The sequence below is a fragment of the Emydura macquarii genome, unplaced genomic scaffold (assembly GCF_026122565.2).
Source record: "Emydura macquarii macquarii isolate MOO-44397 ecotype Brisbane River unplaced genomic scaffold, CSIRO-AGI_Emac_v2 contig_1790, whole genome shotgun sequence".
In the NCBI taxonomy this organism is placed as follows: Eukaryota; Metazoa; Chordata; order Testudines; family Chelidae; genus Emydura; species Emydura macquarii.
In genome coordinates this window covers 21129959-21148972 of record NW_027131927.1, presented here as the reverse complement: position 1 = coordinate 21148972, position 19014 = coordinate 21129959, and the positions used below count along the sequence as shown (strand labels likewise).

Below are 19014 nucleotides of genomic sequence, written 5' to 3'. Positions count from 1 at the left end.
GTGCATCTCCCATGACCTAGCAACAGCTTCCTCAACCATCCCTAAACCATTTGCATATCTGACTTTATTTAAATACAGGCTGGAATTGCCTCAGAGATTACTCCTGCAGATAGGTGATTTCCTGACTGGGGGCTGAGTTTTTTTGCCTCTAAGGCACAGTCCCACTCTGGCAGTACTGGGGGTGGTGCAGAGCTGCATTGCCTGGGGTGGGTTATGAGAGGGACTTTGCCTCCAGGTGTCAGAGCTCCTCCCAGAGTCCCTGTTACACATGGTGGGGGAGCTCCTTTTGCCCTTTGGAGAGTGTAGCAGAGGCCAGTGTGTATGTGGATGGGTGGGACAATGGCCCTCCTCCCTGACCCTTCCCACCCCTTTTGGGGTGTCTTGCATCCCAGGGGATGCACGGAAGGACACTGCAGTTGTTCCCTGCTGCTGTGCTGGGGCTTCGTGTGTCCTCCCACTCCCCTTTCACACCTGCAGACCAGCAGGGCATAGCCTGGCACTATGGGCGTAAATCCCGAGCCATAGATAAAAATGCATACTTTGTAAAGCAGCCATGCTTTGGAAACAGCTTCGGGATCCTTCAGAATGAGAAATGCTGCAGAACTGTAAATTGTTATGTTGTTGTTATAATGGTTGTTGGCTATCATGGATAGAAATTAGGAGTACAGGTCTGCTTACAAGAACCTTCCCTTCATCTTCTAATTACCAGTGACTGAATAGTCTCAAAAACACTTTCTCTCAAAAGCTCCACTCCAAGAAGGTAACTGGACTGCACTAATGCTCACACTTAACTTTAAGCAATTAATAGGACTTAAAGTTAAGCATGGGCATAAATGTTGTCCTGTGGATTTAAACACAAGTGCTTTCCTGAATCGGGACCTTAATACCCTACAATTCTTACAAGTCAGGGCAGCTTTGGATCAAACAAATTTCCAAAATTCTTTTAAGGAAACTAGATTGCACCATATTTAGACCTGTCCGCTTCCCAGCTGACTACAGTGCATTACGTTGAGCTCATGTGATGCTTTCTTTTTCAGATGAAAAACCAGTAAAAGTGGAATCCAATTATATACTCTGTCCAGCACCCATCCTACACAAAAGTGGCCAGTAAGTACTTGGTGAAAGCTTTGTTCTGGATCTTGACTGAACTATATCCATTGATGCTGAATGTAATTGTGTGGGGTTTTGGCTTAAGGCAGTTCTATTTTTCTTCCTAGCGTTATTTCCCTGGTGTATTTGCCAGGTTTGGAATGGGCTTTAAATAGTCATCTGCGTTCAAACCGATTTGGACGGTGCCTTAAAAATGAATATTCAGCCGGTTTATTAAACACTGGAAAGGTCTGATGTATCATAAGTTTTATGCAGATTAGCTGCTGTTTAATAGGACATAAGATGCTTTCTTCTGGATAATCTTTGGGCTCATTGTTAAACCTGTTACATTATTGCTGACACTTACAAGCTATTATTAAAATTATGTGTCAAGATATATACCACTGCTCAACATGTAATGATAAAAGGAGGCACTAATTTAACAACTGCAGCAGTCTCTTAACAACATCAGGGCTAAACTAGCCTTATTCTAGATGTCACTGGCTGTACATTATTTCTACAGCCTTGAGATCGCCACCTCTCAAATTCAGACATGCCCTAGGCTTTTAAGATCACTTCAGCTTAAATTTCATTTCTTGTACTTGGGTTTCCTGTGTAATGCTACCATGCTCATCGGAAAACAGAACTGTATGGAGATTATAATTAGCTGCCAGATCTTTACCCTGTAAGAGCGGGAAGACTCTCAGACCATTAACTCTTTGAAGAGAACAACTACTGCAGTAGGCAAGAGGAGTTTGGGATGAGCTTTCTGTTACTAAACCAGGAAGCAGCACAGCAGTTTACTGCCTTTAGAGGCTTCACAGGGTCTTAAGCATGTGTTTAAATGTTTCCCTGAATCAGGATGTATAAGGTACTGGCTTATCCACAGCCTGTGCAGGATCTACTGTCACACTCAGAATCTCTTTCTTAGCACAGTTTTACTTTGCAAGCACAAAAACACGTTCCCAGGGGATTTTCGCCTTTGCCTTTTCCAGTCCCTCCTCTTTCAGGACCTTTTGTGGGATTCTTCTGTGCTCTTTTAACTGAGCACTGCCTGCCAGGGCTTTCTCCTTGAAGACCTTTTTTTTCTGCAATGGTCCAGCTTTCCACTGCTTCCCTTCCCTGTATATTGAATAGTGGCTTGGAGGAGAAAAGTTGCAGATTAATAGATTAAAATACTTCTACACGATGAACTCTGGTGGAGGAGTGAAAGGGAACTTGCATTATTTTATAATAATGGAGAAATGTTCAGAATTAGATTTGAGGGCGAGGGGCTAAGCTTATAATCCAGTTGTTATGTCTGGATAACATTTGCTTTTTCATAACTATATGGTGTTGATTTGTGCTAACTGAGAAGTCAGTTTGTTAGAGTTGTTCTGCTACGTATGATGTCAGTGTAATTTCCATTGATTTCCGTGGAGTTATGGTGGCGTAGAACTGGAGTAATGCAGCAGCCAATAAGGCACTGACTCTATAGCCATATCAAAATAGCTCGAACAGATTTTTATCTTAGCTAAGATGAATTGACAACACATAGCTACGAGAAAACCAATTTTATCATCTGGAAGGCATAAATTAATCGGGTTAAAAATACATCCCCTCCTCACTCAACCTGGATTACACTGGTTTAAAACTGGAGTAATGCAGTGGTAACTCAGGCCCATAATGTGGCCTAAACACAGGAAATCCTGAACTTGTGACAAATCACCATCATACATAGTACTAGCCAGAGACAATGCCAAACGAACATGAAATGCACAGAATATTTATTGATATATATTAAAACAGTGTAAAGTATTTGAACAGGCTGTATTTTTGTTGCTCAGAGAAGTGCTTGTTGGTCTGTGAAGTGTCACTGCAGAAGACAACATACCATACTGTAATTGCAGTGCAAACAAAGTACCTAATTACAGGACAGTTCTTTTCTGCAGTGTTCAGAGGAAATACAAGCTATACAGTAGATTAAAATACATACAGATTCTACATAATACCACTTTGGAAAACTTATCTAGATATAACATGTACTTCCAAAACACTGCATGGAAGAAAAAGTCACAGATTTTGGCCTAAAGATAAGCAATACATGGTAAGTCAGATGGACAGCTATGAAAGAAATGTACATATTTGAACTCTTGACTTTCCGTTGGCACAACTCAGGTTATTATGGGATACCTCCCAGTAATTTCTCATGTAGTGGATCTAATATTAGTTGCTAATGTAGCAGCAATCTGCATGCTGTCTTCTGGAGCTCTTTTTAATGGAATTAGAAATGTTACATAGATTAAGTACAACAAAATATCAGACTAAGTTAATTATGTGACTTATAAAGCCATGAGTTGTTTCCTATGTGGATGGGGAAATTCATACATCTGGTAGTTTTCCCTTCTTTTCAGCTATTTGAGATGTGCACAATTCTTAACTTTTGTAGGATGGTGAATTAAAAACTTTTAAAAGTAAAGCAACATCTACATGGAGATTGAGAGATGTCATAATTCCTAAAACAAATTGGTGTGGTTTTACTGGATTAATGCCAAAACATATTTCTGTTCTCTCTATATCCAGCTGCTGGCTCTCGTTTGTTAGATACCCACAAAGTACTGCCTGTAGATTTATAGTGTGGCATTTCTTACAAAGTGGTACATTTTTAGATGGCAACAGGAAACAAGCTGATGTGGCAGTGTAGACTGATGTGGCAGTGTAGAGATGCAGTTTACTGTGTATAAAATACTTCTTTGTCACAAAGTTGATGGTATTGATGGTATACAAAATGATGGGTACCCAAATTAAGGTTTTTTTTGGTAGGCTTGCTAAGAGAAGATATCACTTGGGGTTTTTATATCCGTAAATTCTGAGCATTGTGTTATGCATAACTAAGAGCTCAGGGTGAAATTCACACTGTGCAGAAGGCATAGACCTGTGCACCACTTAAGTCTCATTTAAACTATCAAAACAGGGCTAAACTGGGACTTAATTTCACTGAGGGTGAATGTGGATGTACCCCTGCAAGCGGGGAGCAGCGTCCGGTCTGGCTCCCTCTCTGAGTCCTCCTCAGAGGGGGACCACCCCTCCCGGCTACCTCCCACCGGGGCAGTCTTGTGCCCTTCCCAGGGCAAGCAGTCTAGTGCCGGGCCCTTAGGCAGGGCCGGCAAGGTAGGCGGTTTAGCACCAGTCCCTCAGGCAGGGCTGGCAAGGTAGCAGTCTGAGCACCAGGCCCTCAGGCAGGGCTGGCCAAGTAAGCAGTTTATCACCAGGCCCTCAGGCAGGGCTGGCCAAGTAAGCAGTTTATCACCAGGCCCTCAGGCAGGGCTGGCCAAGTAAGCAGGCTGCTCTCTGGAGCGGTATGGCGGGTGAGGCTTTCTCAAGGTGGGTAGGGAAGGGGGGAGGGGGACGCAGGCCTGCCCGTCTCCACTGCGTCCCAGCCCAGGGCCCTGTCAGTGGCAAAGGCGCTTGCCACGGGGTCGGCGGGGCTCCGGCCGCAACACACCGCCCGAGTTGCCCCTGTCTCAGCCACTAACTTGCGGCTACCCCTGGGCTTCTTCCTCCCCGAAACCCCCGGTACCTGCCTCCTCTGGGTCATTGGGGCATGGTAGGCCTACTAGGCCCTCCTCATCCATGGGCTCATCTTCGGAGGTTAGCTCTTCCAGGTCCTGTGGCCCGCAGGCCTCGGGCAGGGCTGGTAAGTTCTCGGGGTCCCAGGCTCGGTACTGATCCAGCGGGTCCGCTTCCGGCTCCCAGGCCCCGGGTGTCTCAGGGGGTTCTCCTCAGGCTCGTAATCAGCGGGGAACCCCGGCGGGCCTTCTTCCGGCTCCCAGGCCGTAGGATACTCTGGTGGGCCCACCTCCAACTCCCAGGCCGGGGTGTACTAGGGGGAGGCCTCCGCTGATCCCCAGGCTGGGATTAAGGCCGGCCGCTCCCTTTCAGCGCGGCTCCCCGGCCCGGTCTTAGCTAGGAGCTCGGGAGAAGACGCATCCTTCCCCTTCGGCCGTCTCCCTCTGACTGAGTTCACCGGCCTGGCTCTTAAAGGCCTAGCTCCGCCCCCCTGCTTCCGGTCAGGTGGGGCTACTGGGGCCTTTAAAGGCCTAGACCCGCCCACCTGCTTCCGGTCAGGGCTTCCCCTGGAGGAGGGCTCTATCAGCCAGGGTGGGTCTGGCTCCCTCTCTGGGTCCTCCTCAGAGGGGGACCACCCCTCCCGGCTACACAGAAATTCACCACTGAGCAAAGGAGATCAGCAGAATAGCTATGAGTTTTACAGGAGTATTTCTATTTGATGATTCTTGTTTCTTTTTAATTGAAAAGTGAACTGAATTGAAAACAAAAACTGATCAATAACTCAAATCAGTTTTAGAATCTACATTTAGGGTCAATATTGTCCTGGTGTAAACTAGAGGAGTTGCACCATTCAACCTGGATTCACCAAAGCTGGCACAAGGAGATGTAAATTGCTATTTGCCCTACCTTGAATTTTCTGTTCATAAGGGACAGTTTTAATTCCTGATGAGGACTCCATAAGAGCCTGTCAAGTGGAGTGCACTGAACACTATCAGTCCTGACTATGCTTCCCTCTCAGCCATCCTTATCCATATTTGGCACTGTGCTGGTCCCTAGTGGGCCTCCTGGTGGACATGGAGGCTGCATTCACTTTATGACACAGAATCTTTCCTTTCCCCTGGCAGATTTGTGGCTCTCAGGGATGCGTGCTTGGATTTATGTCAGCTGCTGCTAATATAAGCTCTGGCAGCTTTTGGCCAAATGTCTGACACTCAGAGGTTTTTTTTTTGTTTTTTTGTTTTTTAAATGGCAACCAAAAATTACATTTTGAAATAAAATATTTGAAAACCATCTCCTCTTCTTTTTAACTGCCAAAGGCTGAACTTAATTCTCACTGATTCTCCTACAGCTGCAGAAGATCATAAGCAGCTAAAAGCAGAGCAGCAGAGATTTCCCCTTCCTTCCTTGTTGTAGATATTTCTGATGTCATCAATTCTTGCAAAGAAAACACAGAGTCTTTGACTCAACATCTAGAAGGCTTGTACAGGAGAACTGATGTCTGTGTTTCCAAATAAATTATTGTTATTAATATCTCTTTTATTCTACTCCTTTTATATGCAGTTTTTCAAATACAGGTTTTGAAACTATATTTGTAGATTTGTCCGGCACAAACAAAGACTTCCCATTCTTTGAAGTCGTGGCATAATTCCCATTGACTTCAATGGGACCAGAAACAGGACTGTATTCTTCTACCTTTTAAGCATCTTAAGCAGTTTTTGAATTGATCTAAACTCAGTTTCTGCATTTCAGCTGATGTGTATGCCGAGTAGATGGCAATAATATGATCAAACAACTTTTAAATTGAAGCAGTGCTCTCAGACAGTACCATTTTTTATTGAAATTAAACAATCTGAATAAATATCTATAGACATAAAAGTTCAATTTCCTGGTTTACATGAGTTATATATACTCTAGTTTCTCACTGAAAGAGTACAGTAATAGATTTTAGATGTATGAGCTCTCAAGGCTAAAATCCTGCTTGGGATTCTCATGCAAGTGTTGCTGTAAATAGAGCAAGCAGGATTTGGCCTGTGCAATGACATCAAGCTTTTGTTTAAAAGGATGTAGTTGAGAGGTTGTAGAGTAATCATTGTAATCAAAATGGTCTGCCAGAGAAGTACAGGGCTTCCCATAATGCAGCTGCAACATCATTGGCATGCTTCCAAAATGAATATTATGTTTTACATAGACTATATTTAAACTGACACAAAGTGTTTATACTTAGCTCACTCTATAAAGTGAAATAAGAATTTAGGTCCCAACTCAGCAAGGTACTTAAGTATGTGCTTAACTTTAAACACATTGAATAGTCCTATTGAAGGCATGATGCTGCTCACATGCTTAAAATTGGGCATGTGCTTAAGTACCTTGCTGAATATTGCATGCATGCTAATAAGTGAGTGTGTGTAATAGTGACAAAAATAATAGGGATCTCTGAAAGGCCTGGTCTTATTTAAAAATCTCATTAATGATCTTGAAGAGGAGCTTATTAATGTAATTCTCAAATGACTTTTTTTTGTATATGAAGACAGAAAAATAATAGAGTGGCACTTAAAGACTTTAGAAACGGTAGCAAAAATAAGAAAACAAAATTAAACTTGGGAAAATGCAAGCTAATGTGCCTGGGATGAGATAAAATATAGATGTTCAGTTGGTGGGAGAAACCTAAAAAGCAGTAATTTTGAAGAGACTTAGAATAATGGAGGATGACAAATTATATCTGAATTACAGGGCAGCCATCAAGGTCAATGCCATTTTGAATTGCATGCCTAGAGATGCATCGTGTTTTGGAGAAGTGAAATAATAATTCCTTTTCATTCAGGCCTACACCTGGAGATATTGCATTCAGTTGTGGGAGCTTCATTATTAGAAAGCTACTGACAGACTAGATATATTTCAGGAAAGAGGAAAGGGATTCACCTGTGAAGACAGGGATGTAACTAGCAGGAATGGGATAAAATTATGAAAGAAAAGGTTTACGATGAATATAAGCACAATTTTACTGGCAGTCGGAGCTATCAGACTGTCACTGCCCAAGGGAAGTGGTGGGAGCTCCATCACTTGGGACAAAACACTAGTAAAAGTACAGAAGGGGAAAAAACTTGAGTTTTCAGGGAGATACTTTGCCTGATGTACTAGATGATTTCCATCTTTAAATTATTTGGGCCAGGTTCTGCCACCTGAGTTTCCTTTACTCACCATATTCCCATTGATTTCAATTGGATTTCTTGTGGAGTTAAGTACTGTTCAGCATAAGTGAGTGGCAGAATATGTCATCCTTGCTTTTATGAACAGAGCACAGCACCAAAAAGTAATAGATAAAATTCAGAAGTAGGCTGGTTTATCTGAGTGTGGGGCAACCTTAGTACTCTTGCTCCCCTGGGCTTTTGGAGATTTAGGGTAGGTCTACATTGCGGAGTGAAGTCGATTTACTTTAAATCGACTTTTCACCTGCTGAATTGTAGAAGTTGCAGGAGTGTGATCACAGCACACTCCTTGCATCGGGCTCTTGCGTCCCCACTCACCACGCTTGAGTCAACATTCAAAACAGTGCACCGTGGGTAGCTATCTCACAATGCAACTAGCCACAGAGGCTTTTGTGAAGCTTGTCATCCTCCCATGATGCAGTGTGCTTTCTCCCCCTCCCTTCTTGTCCCAAACAAACTGCAAACGCTTTTTTGCGCCGTTTTTCTATGCCGCATATACACGGTTGCCAGAGAGGCATGGAGCCCGCTCAGCTCTGCACTATCATTGTGAGCATCACAAATACCTCAGAGCTTATCCTGCAGTATTTTCAAAGGCGAGACAGGAGCCGCAGCATGGAAAATAATGATGTTATGGAGGCTGCCCTGCTACAAGCCATAGAGCAAAACAATTCCCATTTGCTCCAGGCTATCAAGCATCATCTTCGGTCTCTGGAGCACTGGTTCCAGGAAAACAAGCACATACTAGTTGGATCGCATCATTATGAAGGTGTGAGATGATGAGCAGTGGCTGCTGAACTTTTGTATGCAAAAGGCAACTTTCTTTGAACTTTGTGCGGAGCTGTCCCCAGCCCTGAAGTGCGTGAAAACTCGCTTGAGACCAGCTCAGACAGTGGAGAAGTGAGTGGCCATCACTCTATGGAAGCAGGCAACCTCAGAGTGCTACCAGTCAGCTGGGAATCAATTCGGAGTTGGTAAATCCACCATTGGAGCTGCTGTGATGCAAGTGTGCAGGGCCATTAATAGACTTCTGCTATGAAGGGCAGTGACTTTGTGAAACGTGCAGGACATAGTGGACGGGTTTGCCACAGTGGGGTTCCCAAACTGTGGGGAGGCAATAGATGGTGCACACATCTCTATCCTAGCACCGGACCACCTTGCCACAGAGCACATAAACCATAAGGGATACTTTTCAGTGGTGTTGCAGGCCCTTGTGGATCACAGGGGACATTTTACCGACATCAGTGTGGGGTGGTCAGGAAAGATGCATGACATGCACATCTTTGGGAACTCTGGTCTGTTCGATAAGATGCAGGCGGGCACTTTCTTCCCTGACCAAAAAATAAATATTGGGGATGTTGAAATGCCGATAGTGATCCTGGGGGATCCTGCCTACCTCTTGCTCCCTTGGCTAATGAAGCCCTACACCGGGCACTTGGACAGCAAGAAGGAGCATTTCAATAACAATTCAGCAAGTGCAGAATGGTGGTGGAATGTGCATTTGGGCATTTAAAGGCCAGATGGAGATGTCTACTCACTAGGCTTGACATCAGTGAAAAGAACTCCCATCAGTTATATCTGCATGCTGTGTGCTCCATAATTTGTGTGAAACAAAGGGTGAAAAATTTCCCCAGGGTTAGGCTGTGGAGGCTGATAGGCTGGCCACAAATTTTGAGCAGCCAGATTCCAGCGCTGTGCTCAGAGCCAACCACGGAGCGCTTTGCCTACGGGAAGCATTGAAAAATCGGTTCTGCAATGAACCGCAGTAGTGTATGTCTCTGCTGTGCCTTTCTCTTTCCCATTCCCCACCCTCACACCAGTGGCCCCCTCCCCTTCTTTCCCCTGCCCAAGCTATGAATGAATAAAGACAGATGTTTTTTAAAGCTGCAGATTTTTATTTGTGACCCATTTCAGTTGGGGGGAAAGGAGGATAAGTTAACATTGTAAAGTGCTTGGGGGTGGGGACTAATAACAAAGTGGTAGGCAGTGGAGCGTTTTGGAGGGGCTGCAGAGGGAGTCTGTCCTGCCACTGCTCTTCCGGGAGCTCTACTAGATGCCTCAGCATGTCGGACTGATCCTTCATAATACGCAACATCTCCTGTTGCATATCACGCTCTTGCTCCTGTGCAGATCTTCTATGTTCCATGTCCATGTCTAGGACATCCTCCAAGTTCTGAGCTCTGTGTCAGCAGCCGCAGAGGCATTCATTAGTTTGCTGAACATGTCATTCCACATTTCTTTTTTCCACTTCCTAATCTGGGAAAGTCTTCCAGCAGGAGTTCTGAAAGGGGGGCTGAAGGCCAAAGTGTTGACTGTATGACAAGCAAAGACAAGGTTGCCATTGTTAGCTGACCAAAATAGTAAAAGAAATGTTACAACGTAAAAAGAATTCCCCTTCACGTTCACAAGGCAAAGCCAGACCCGCATTCCAATCTGTACATAGCGGACGGATCAGAGTGGCATTCCAGACATGGTAAGCAAGGGACCCTTGCATCAATTATGGAGAGGTTTCATTAGCACTAAAATCCACAATCCACACTTGAGCAAGGAGAGGGATCACCGGGATCCCAAGGACTGGTTTGGGAGGAGGGGGCAAAAAAGATTAGAGGATGCTGCAGGTGAAGTGTAGCAGCAGAAAACATAGTGCAACCAGTGTCGTGACCCATAATGCCCATAGCAACAATACCAGTACTAGGAATTGTCTTGGGGAGGCGCCCAGGGACACCAGCCATGGCAGAGGAACAACACGGAGTGACTCTATTGGTCAGGTATTTTAAACTTGTGCCATCTTCCCTAGGTGACCATGTGTGATATCAGTCTCCTGAGGGTAATGCAGGTGGAAAGGGAAGATTTGCTGCAAGCATTGGGGTACAGGCCTGGCCCTTATGTTGCTATGCTGTGTTCCGCAATGATGCCTGCTCATTTAATAGCAGAGTGGCGGGGTAAAATTTCCTACCCTGGTGGAAGAAATAAGGCTGCCCTGCCAAGAAACCTTCTGCAAAGGATTACAGATTATCTACATGAGAGTTTCTTTGAGATATCCACAGAGGATTCTCGGAGCATACCTCTGCACATAAATAGTCTGTTCCAGGGGTAACCCTCCACTGAAATATGCCAATACCTAGGAAGCCCATCCCCTCAAAAATACAAACTACTTTTAAGAAGCTGGACTGGGGACATAACCACAAAAATTAGATTTGCCACACACACTCACCAGATGTGCCTTTCCTGCATCTCGATCAGTCCCGCTGTCCTGTGTGTGTGGCAGGGATGCTCTGGGGTAACGAACAGGTCCTGGCTCTCAGGGAGAATGGATACCCTGCTCTCCTCATCCTTCTCATCCACAGAATCCTTCTCATTCGTTCTGGATTGGGATTCTGCAGAAGTATTGATGCTGGTGTGGTGGCACAGTGGTGGGGTCACCGCTGAGAATCGCATGCAGCTCCTTGTAAAAGCGGCATGTTTTGAGCGAGGAGCCAGAATGGCTGTTAGCTTCCCTAGTTTTCTGATAAGCCTGCCTCAGCTCTTTGACCTTAACGTGGCACTGCTGCATGTCCCTGTTGTGCCCCTTCTCCAACATGCCGCGAGATATCTTCTTGTAGATATCTAAATTTCTTTTGCTGGCTCAGAGCTGAGCCAGAACAGACTCTTCACCCCACAGACTGATAAAATCCAAGACCTCTGGTCGACTCCATGCTGGAGCGTGTTTGGGTCATGCAGTCACCATGAGCAGTTCAGCTACAAAGCTCTCTCCACACTGTCCAAACCGGAAATGGTAATTCAAAATTTCCTGGGGCTTGAGGAGAGGAGCTATTTCCCGTTTACGTGGTGACGTTATAGCAAAGTGCGAATGTCCAGAGCGGTTACAACAGAGCATTATGGGATACGTCCTGGAAGCCAATGGCATCGATTTACATTACACTCTACCTACACTGACACAGATGCGACCCATGGAATTTGACTTCAGCGCTACACCACTTGCGGAGTTGGTTTTATTAGGTCGACTTTTAACCATGATTTAGATGGGCGTAACTTTCTTGCCAGTGGAGACGCATACTTCCGGGGTCGACGTAAGCGGCATTACATCGACCTCCATTGCCAGTGTAGACCAGGCTTCTGTCACAATGCAAAGATAATGTACTCTGACTGTGCTACAGCCTAGTGCATGCTGTGGTTATAATGACTTTACTTGTTCTGTCTTCAAGTGATGTTGGCTTCATTTTTACAGTATATCGCTTACTGTCCAAAATGAATTGCTGTAGCGGTCTAAGACAAAGGGTGAAGAAAATCCAATTTGAATGTTGTTTTGGTGGGGTAGAAAGGTAAAAGTTCTACTGTATGTATCCCCAAAATTGTACTTCAGTTTCAGTTTTGGAACATCTTTCTTACATTCCAGTCTTTAGTCTGCAAAATACATTCACATATAGGCATAGAATCATAGAATATTAGAGTTGGAAGGGACCTCAGGAGGTCATCTAGTCCAACTCCCTGTTCATAGCAGGACCCAACCACAACTAAATCATCCCAGCCAGGGCTTTGTCAAGCCACACCTCAAAAACCTCTAAGGATGGAGATTCCACCACCTCCCTAGATAACCCATTCCAGTGCTTCACCACCCGCCTAGTGAAAAACTTTTTCCTAATATCCAACCTAGACCTCCCCCACTGCAACCTGAGACCATTGCTCCTTGTTCTGTCCTCTACCACCATTGAGAACAGCCTAGCTCCATCCTCCCTGGAACCCCGTTTCAGGTAGTTAAAGGCTGCTATCAAATCCCCCCCCCCATTCTTCTCTTTTGCAGTCTAAACAAGCCTAGTTCCCTCAGTCTCTCTTCATAAGTCTTGTGCTCCAGCCCCCTAATCATTTTTGTTGCCCTCCGCTGGACTCTCTCCAACTTCTCCACATCCTTTTTGTAGTGAGGGGCCCAAAACTGGACACAATACTCCAAATGCGGCCTCACCAATTCCGAATAGAGGGGAATAATCACTTCCCGTTATCTGCTGGCAATGCTCCTACTAATGCAGCCCAATATGCTATTAGCCTTCTTGGCAACAGGGCACACTGCTGACTGGTATCTAGCTTCTTATTCACTGTAACCCCCAGGTCCTTTTCTGCAGAACTGCTGCCTAGCTCGTAGGTCCCCAGTCTGTAGCTGTGCATGGGATTCTTCTGTCCAAAGTGCAGGACTCTGCACTTGTCCATGTTGAACCTCATCAGATTTCTTTTGGCCCTATCCTCGAATTTGTCTAGGTCACTCTGTATCCTATCCTTACCTTCCAGGGTATCTACCACTCCCCCTAGCTTAGTGTCATCTGCAAACTTGCTGAGGGTGCAATCTACCCATCCTCCAGATCATTAATGAAGATGTTGAACAAAACTGGCCCCATGACTGACCCCTCGGGCACTCCGCTTGTGACCGGCTGCCAACTAGACATGGAGCCATTGTTCACTACCTGTTGAGACCGATGATCTAGCCAGCTCTCTATCCATTTTATAGTCCATTCATCCAATCCATACTTCTTTGCAGAAGAGTGAGGCTTTAAATTGTTACAGCTCATGAGTTTGTTTTTAATATATAATGAACAGTTTGAAAGATCATTGGAAGGAACACAATATAGTATAGTTTTTGTGGTAAATAATTTTAAAGATATTTTGTACACACTCTATCCCAATAATTATTTAGAGAAAGTGAGACAGATTATCAATTAAATAATGTAAAACACAGGAGGTCACTTAAATATTGCTTGTGTTCTTTTAAAAAAAAACTCTTATAATTGTTAGTTGTCCCGAAAGGGTAACAAACATAGTGGAAAATAATCCCACATGATGCTAAAATTGCATGAAGCAACTAATGCTGAGCACTTGGCTTGATATTTTTGAATTGCAAGTACCAATTCTGAACATGCTTTTAGTTGGATATTAACCAGACTCCTGACAAGAGGAGCTTGCGTTATTGGAATCTTTGTTCTTCCTGTTAACAAATGATTCATTTGTTTTTCACTCAGTGATGAATGCTATGGAAGCTCAGAAGGATCAATGAAACAAAAACAGCATTGTGTGGCTTTTATAGTATCATTCTTCAGATTCTTAATTATAATGTTTCTTTTTTTGGGGGCATCACTCTTCCTTCCCTTGACCATTTCTTTGTAATTCAGTTATGTGTCTCATCTAAAAATCATGGAAAAGAGTAAGAACATTTTTTGGTTAAAAATACAGACAAAAAGCCTGTATGTTAGTAGTTATAAAGAGAGGATTTCAGAACATAGCCTAATTAGGATGTCAAAATCTGATTTTTTTTTCTTTATTCCCAGAGTACAATCTTACAAATTTCTAAAACTGTTTTCTTGGATGAAAAACTAATATTCTACTGGTATTTTCCTTGAGAAATCTAATTATTTCTCCTAACATCTGTTGAACTTATTAGGAAATAAGTCCTGTGTAATCTTTTAGGTCCTTGCTGGTTAAGGGCCATCTTGCATTTTCTCTTTTTTGAGGTTCCTCCCTTTCTCCTGATCTTTCTGTTCTCCTTTATAAACAGTTGGTCCTCAAACCTGAACTGACTCACTTATTTTCTCTTCTGTTTTTTTGGTGGCATGTGGCAACACCGAATTGCAGGCATATGTGTTCTCTCACCCTGTGGCTTGTAGTGAAAGTGTGTGGCAATTTGCTATTTGCATCCCTGAAGCACAGATTTAAGAAAGAATTAACTGCTCTGAGCAAAGGTTTTTACTGACTTTTTGCTCTGGGTCACGTATGTATAAGGCCCTTCATTTCTGGTTTTTATTTTGTTTAAAATTTCCCTAGAGTTTATCAGTGTTCATTACAAAAATTAAAAAAGAGGTGAAAATGAGTGCAAAAAATTAACTTTGTGGTTTTATGGATAAATATTGAGGTTAATATTCGGGGACAGGAGGACAGAAAAAAACAACAAATAGAGAAAAGTAAGAATATTGAAAGGAAAAAGCAGTTTGATGCTGTGGTTTATTTTTTATTTTCTTTTAAAAACGGTTTACTGTTGTTATGCTTGATATAAGGGGTTTCAGTATAAATTCCAAAAGACCTGAGCGCTGCAAGCTTACAACAGTTTTTTCAAAGTGTCTCTTCCAAGGCTTGCCTGCTCTCCTGCAGTCCTGGATGTAGTGGAATTTAGAAAATAGTCTCTCCACGTTATCTGAGCCAGGTGGGATACTGAGGATGGAGGAAGCAGAACAATTCATAAATACGTCTACCTAATGTATTTTAGTGGTCCAAAACTTGGGTGAAAATTGGTTTAAAAAATGAATAATAGCTTTTGTAAAACGTGGGAATGTTTTGGTAAAAAATTGGTAAAAACTGAAAATGAAGGGCCTTGCCTATGTAACAATTTAAAAAAAAAATGCAAATTTAATAATTATGACAGGAACCAAATTAATAAACCAAGTTATTAATATTATTTATCATTTGGGATTGACTGAACCTCTAGACACCTCAACTTAGTTTGGGGGCTCCATTGTGCTGGGCACTGTACAAACACAGAGTGGAGACAGCCACCGCCTTGAAGAGCTGACAATCTAAATTGTCAGGAGAAATGGATGGGGGATGGGAAGTCCCCATTTTACAGATGGAGAATTCAGACATGGAGAGATTTTAAATGATTCTCCCAAGGTCACACAGGGAGTCTGTGGCAGAACTGTGAATTTTACCTACGTCTCCTGAATCCCAGTCTACAGAGCAAAATACTTTATGTACAGAACAATTACAGCTCTGCAATAGTCACTGATGCCAGCCACTAGTGCCAGCCCTATAATGCATCAAACTTTGACCCAGGGGAGTTGAGTTATAGGGGTGAGGGGGTCTTTCAATCTCCATGATCATTCAGTCTTCAGCCTCTCTGGTATGGAGAATTGTGCGTTTTTGTGGGGATAATGTGTATGCTGGATCACTAAGGGTATGTTGACACTGTAATTAAAAACCCGTAGCTGGCCCATGCTACTGCCTCAGGCTCATGGGACTCGGGTTAAGGGACTGTTTAATTGCAATGTAGATGTTCTGGCTAGGTCTGGAGCCTGGGGTCGAGGACCCTATGAGGTGGGTGGGTCCCAGTGCTTGGGTCACAACCCAAGCCTGAATATCCACACCCAAGTCAGCTGGCACGGGCCAGCCATGGGTGTCTGCTTGCAGTATATACATACTCTCAGAGCTGGGTTGAGAATGTAATTAAGCACTGGAATAGGCTTCCAAGGGAGGTTGGGTTGGTCCCCATCATTGGAGGCTTTTAAGAATAGGATAGACAAGCGCCTGTCAGAGATGGTCTGGGTTTACTTGGTCCTTCCTCAGTGCAGGGGGCTCGATTAGTTGACCATTCAAGGTCTCTTCCAGACCTACATTTCTATGATTGTATGATCAACTTTTTCACAAAGGCCACCCAGTGGCCATTAGATGGCAATGACTTCCCCCACTATTGAGCTGGGCAGGATTTAAATTGGTGACGGAGAGTTAAAAAGCTCTATGTCCCATTTTCAGTCTCTTGGGCTGTCCAGTCCCTGCCTTTGAACCACTTAGTGCCTCATCTTCTTCCCCGTTCCTTCTCCTGCATTGTTTTACACCATTCTTCAAGAAGTCCAGGAGATTTGAATGAGTGTGAAATTCGGTATCTGTGGATTGGAATGTAGATAGCAGTACACACTTCCACACTCATGCCCCGGCATAGGAAAGCATCCCTTTACAGGAAGGGTGCTTCAGTTCTATTGAAATCAGTGGGAAGCTTTTCTGAATTGGGACCTAAGGAAGACTGACATGTTGTTGTTGTAGCAGCTCCTCACTTTATCTGGCCCAAGCAATGGACTGATCAAGGTGATTTCTGAACTTGGGGATTTCTGCGAGACTCTAAGGCCCAGATCCTATTTATGTGCCTTACTCCCATTGACACCAGTGGAAGTTAGACCCACTCTGAGGATTTGGGCCCAGGATCTGTCCTGACACTATTCTATTATCTATGGTCACCACTTCATTTTTAATTGAAATCAGTTGATAATAACATACTGTGAGTCTATTTAAAATTAATTTATTTACTGCCATTTATAATACCCAGTCTGCTACATTTACTACCTTTGACATGGTTTAAAGAAACAATGCAAGAAAAACAAAACCAGCAGGAAAAATCCAGCAGGATTCCACCCCAAACCCAATCCTTTAACTGGGGCTGTCTGCACCATACCTCCATGCCCAGTAAAGGAGCATTCAATACATGGAAGCATACAACTCTCACCCCACTGCTACTTTGACTTCCCTTTCTTTGTATAGTATCTTGAAGCCTATGAATGAAAAAATGCTAGGTAAAAGCTAAGTATTGGTATTCTGAGCTTTGCTTTCTGATTTTGAAATCTAGTTTTGATTGGCATGCAGCACCAGATTTAAGAGGAAGAAGAAGAAAATGTGTGTTGCAAAGCCAGACACAGCTGAGATGTATGCACTGAGGTACTTGATACTGTAACTAATCAAATCTGATTTGCAGACCACTGTCCTCTTTGTCCGGCTATGCTGGAAGAAGGACAGGAGACTAGATGGTTTAATTAGGCTGTGGCTTTATTCCTAAAGGTCTGGGAGTACCTGGCAGATAAAACTGTGCAGCTGAGGTAATTTCATAATCATTTACATATACCCGGGGGACTGCTGGCAGCTCTCCCCTCTTCCTCATTCTGGTCCCCAGCCAACCCACGGCTGGGCCCTTGGCACCCCTTACGTTAAATGAGAGTTAAAGGAGGGGGACTATGAAAGGAAGGGGGAGTTGACTCCCTGCCATATCAGTCATAGGAGGCTCCCCTCTACCCCTGTTTCTGCTCATTTAAAAATACCTCCTTGAAATCCTTTTCCAAGTCATTCTGTCTGATCATTGTCCCATTCTCGATGGAGTACCTGTACTGGACAGCTGCTCCAATTTTACATAGTGAGTTGTGACATCATAACCTAACCCCCCCTCTTGTTTTTTGCCCCCCACTGAGCCCCAGCCCATTGTGGGGAAGGTGAAAAACCCTACCTTGCGTTGGCCAACCTCTTGATGAGGGAAAAAATTCTTTCCCTGCGCCCCCCCCTCCGAGAAAGGAGTAACTAGCATAATGGCCACAGCGGATCATGATGGAATCCAGTATTTCAGCTGTTTCCATGGGGGGGGGGGGGGGAGAGGGAGTGCAAGGAGAGATGGGTGAAAAAAAGAGGGCTTTTACTGCACAGATATGGGCATAAATAGTTCCCTTCTCTTCCTGTCAACTGGGAGGGAGATAGGTCAGTGTCCCCACTGGTATGGAGCTGCCTCCATGTAGCAGGTAATTCTCTGGCTTTCTAGTGCTTCAAGGGGAACACACCTTTTCTGGGACCAAGGGGTCCACATGCTTAATGTGTGGTGAGGTCATTCACAGTCAGCCGAAAGGTGTTGCATAAAATAGCTGGCAGGGATAGTTGCTGCTGAGGGATACGGGCTTCCCTTTTCCATCCACTTGGATCTCTCTTGGAAATGAAGCATGTCTTCTCTGTGCCCCATTCTTGCTTTCAGTGACACCAGTCTGGGAGCCAGAAGTTTAAAATTGCTTCTGAATTTAATACCCTGCATAACAGCAGCATGTTACATTGGCCAGTAACATTTTTTTCTAAGTTCATTAGACAGTCAGACTACCATGGTAGTGCTTGTATCTTCTGGGAGCCAGAGCAATCATCCTTTATAAAATTTCTGACTTGGCTCTGATAAGTAAAACTTTACCTCCCAATTACTTCAGATTACTCGAGTAGTAGACACTTTAACAAATACCTGTAGATGTAAACCTCCCTTTTCTTCCCCCACATATAAGTATATTATTTAAGGTGTAGTTATAGCCATGTTGGTACCAGGATATTAAAGACAAAGTGGGTGATGTAATACCTTCTACTGGGCCAACATCTATTGGTGAAAGAGATAATCTTTCAAGCTTACAGAGAGCTCTTTCTCAGGTCTGGGATAGGTACTTGGTGTCTGTATTATTTAAAGCATTAGAGAGACAGCTTCTTTTGTGTCCTTAAAAAAATCACCTAGTTTATTGCTGTTTTCATGGGATGTTAACATATGGTAACCATTTTATATTTGTAAATATTCAATATATTATCATCATTTAGTGTAGTTACTTTGCATGGTGGTTTTGCTTTGTTTTCCTTATTTTTTTTCTTG

General features: G+C 43.7%; 1 protein-coding gene across 5 annotated transcripts in view; it reads left to right on the top strand.

Annotated features, from left to right (window-relative positions):
* The window catches only part of ANTXR2 (ANTXR cell adhesion molecule 2), a 222701-nt gene that overhangs the window by 49766 nt on the left and 153921 nt on the right, over positions 1-19014 (top strand). For all 5 annotated transcript variants that reach the window (XM_067557088.1, XM_067557089.1, XM_067557091.1 and 2 more), the window contains exon 10: positions 1038-1107. In XM_067557088.1, coding sequence (XP_067413189.1) covers positions 1038-1107 — 70 coding nt within the window. The remainder of the gene's footprint in view (positions 1-1037; positions 1108-19014) is intronic.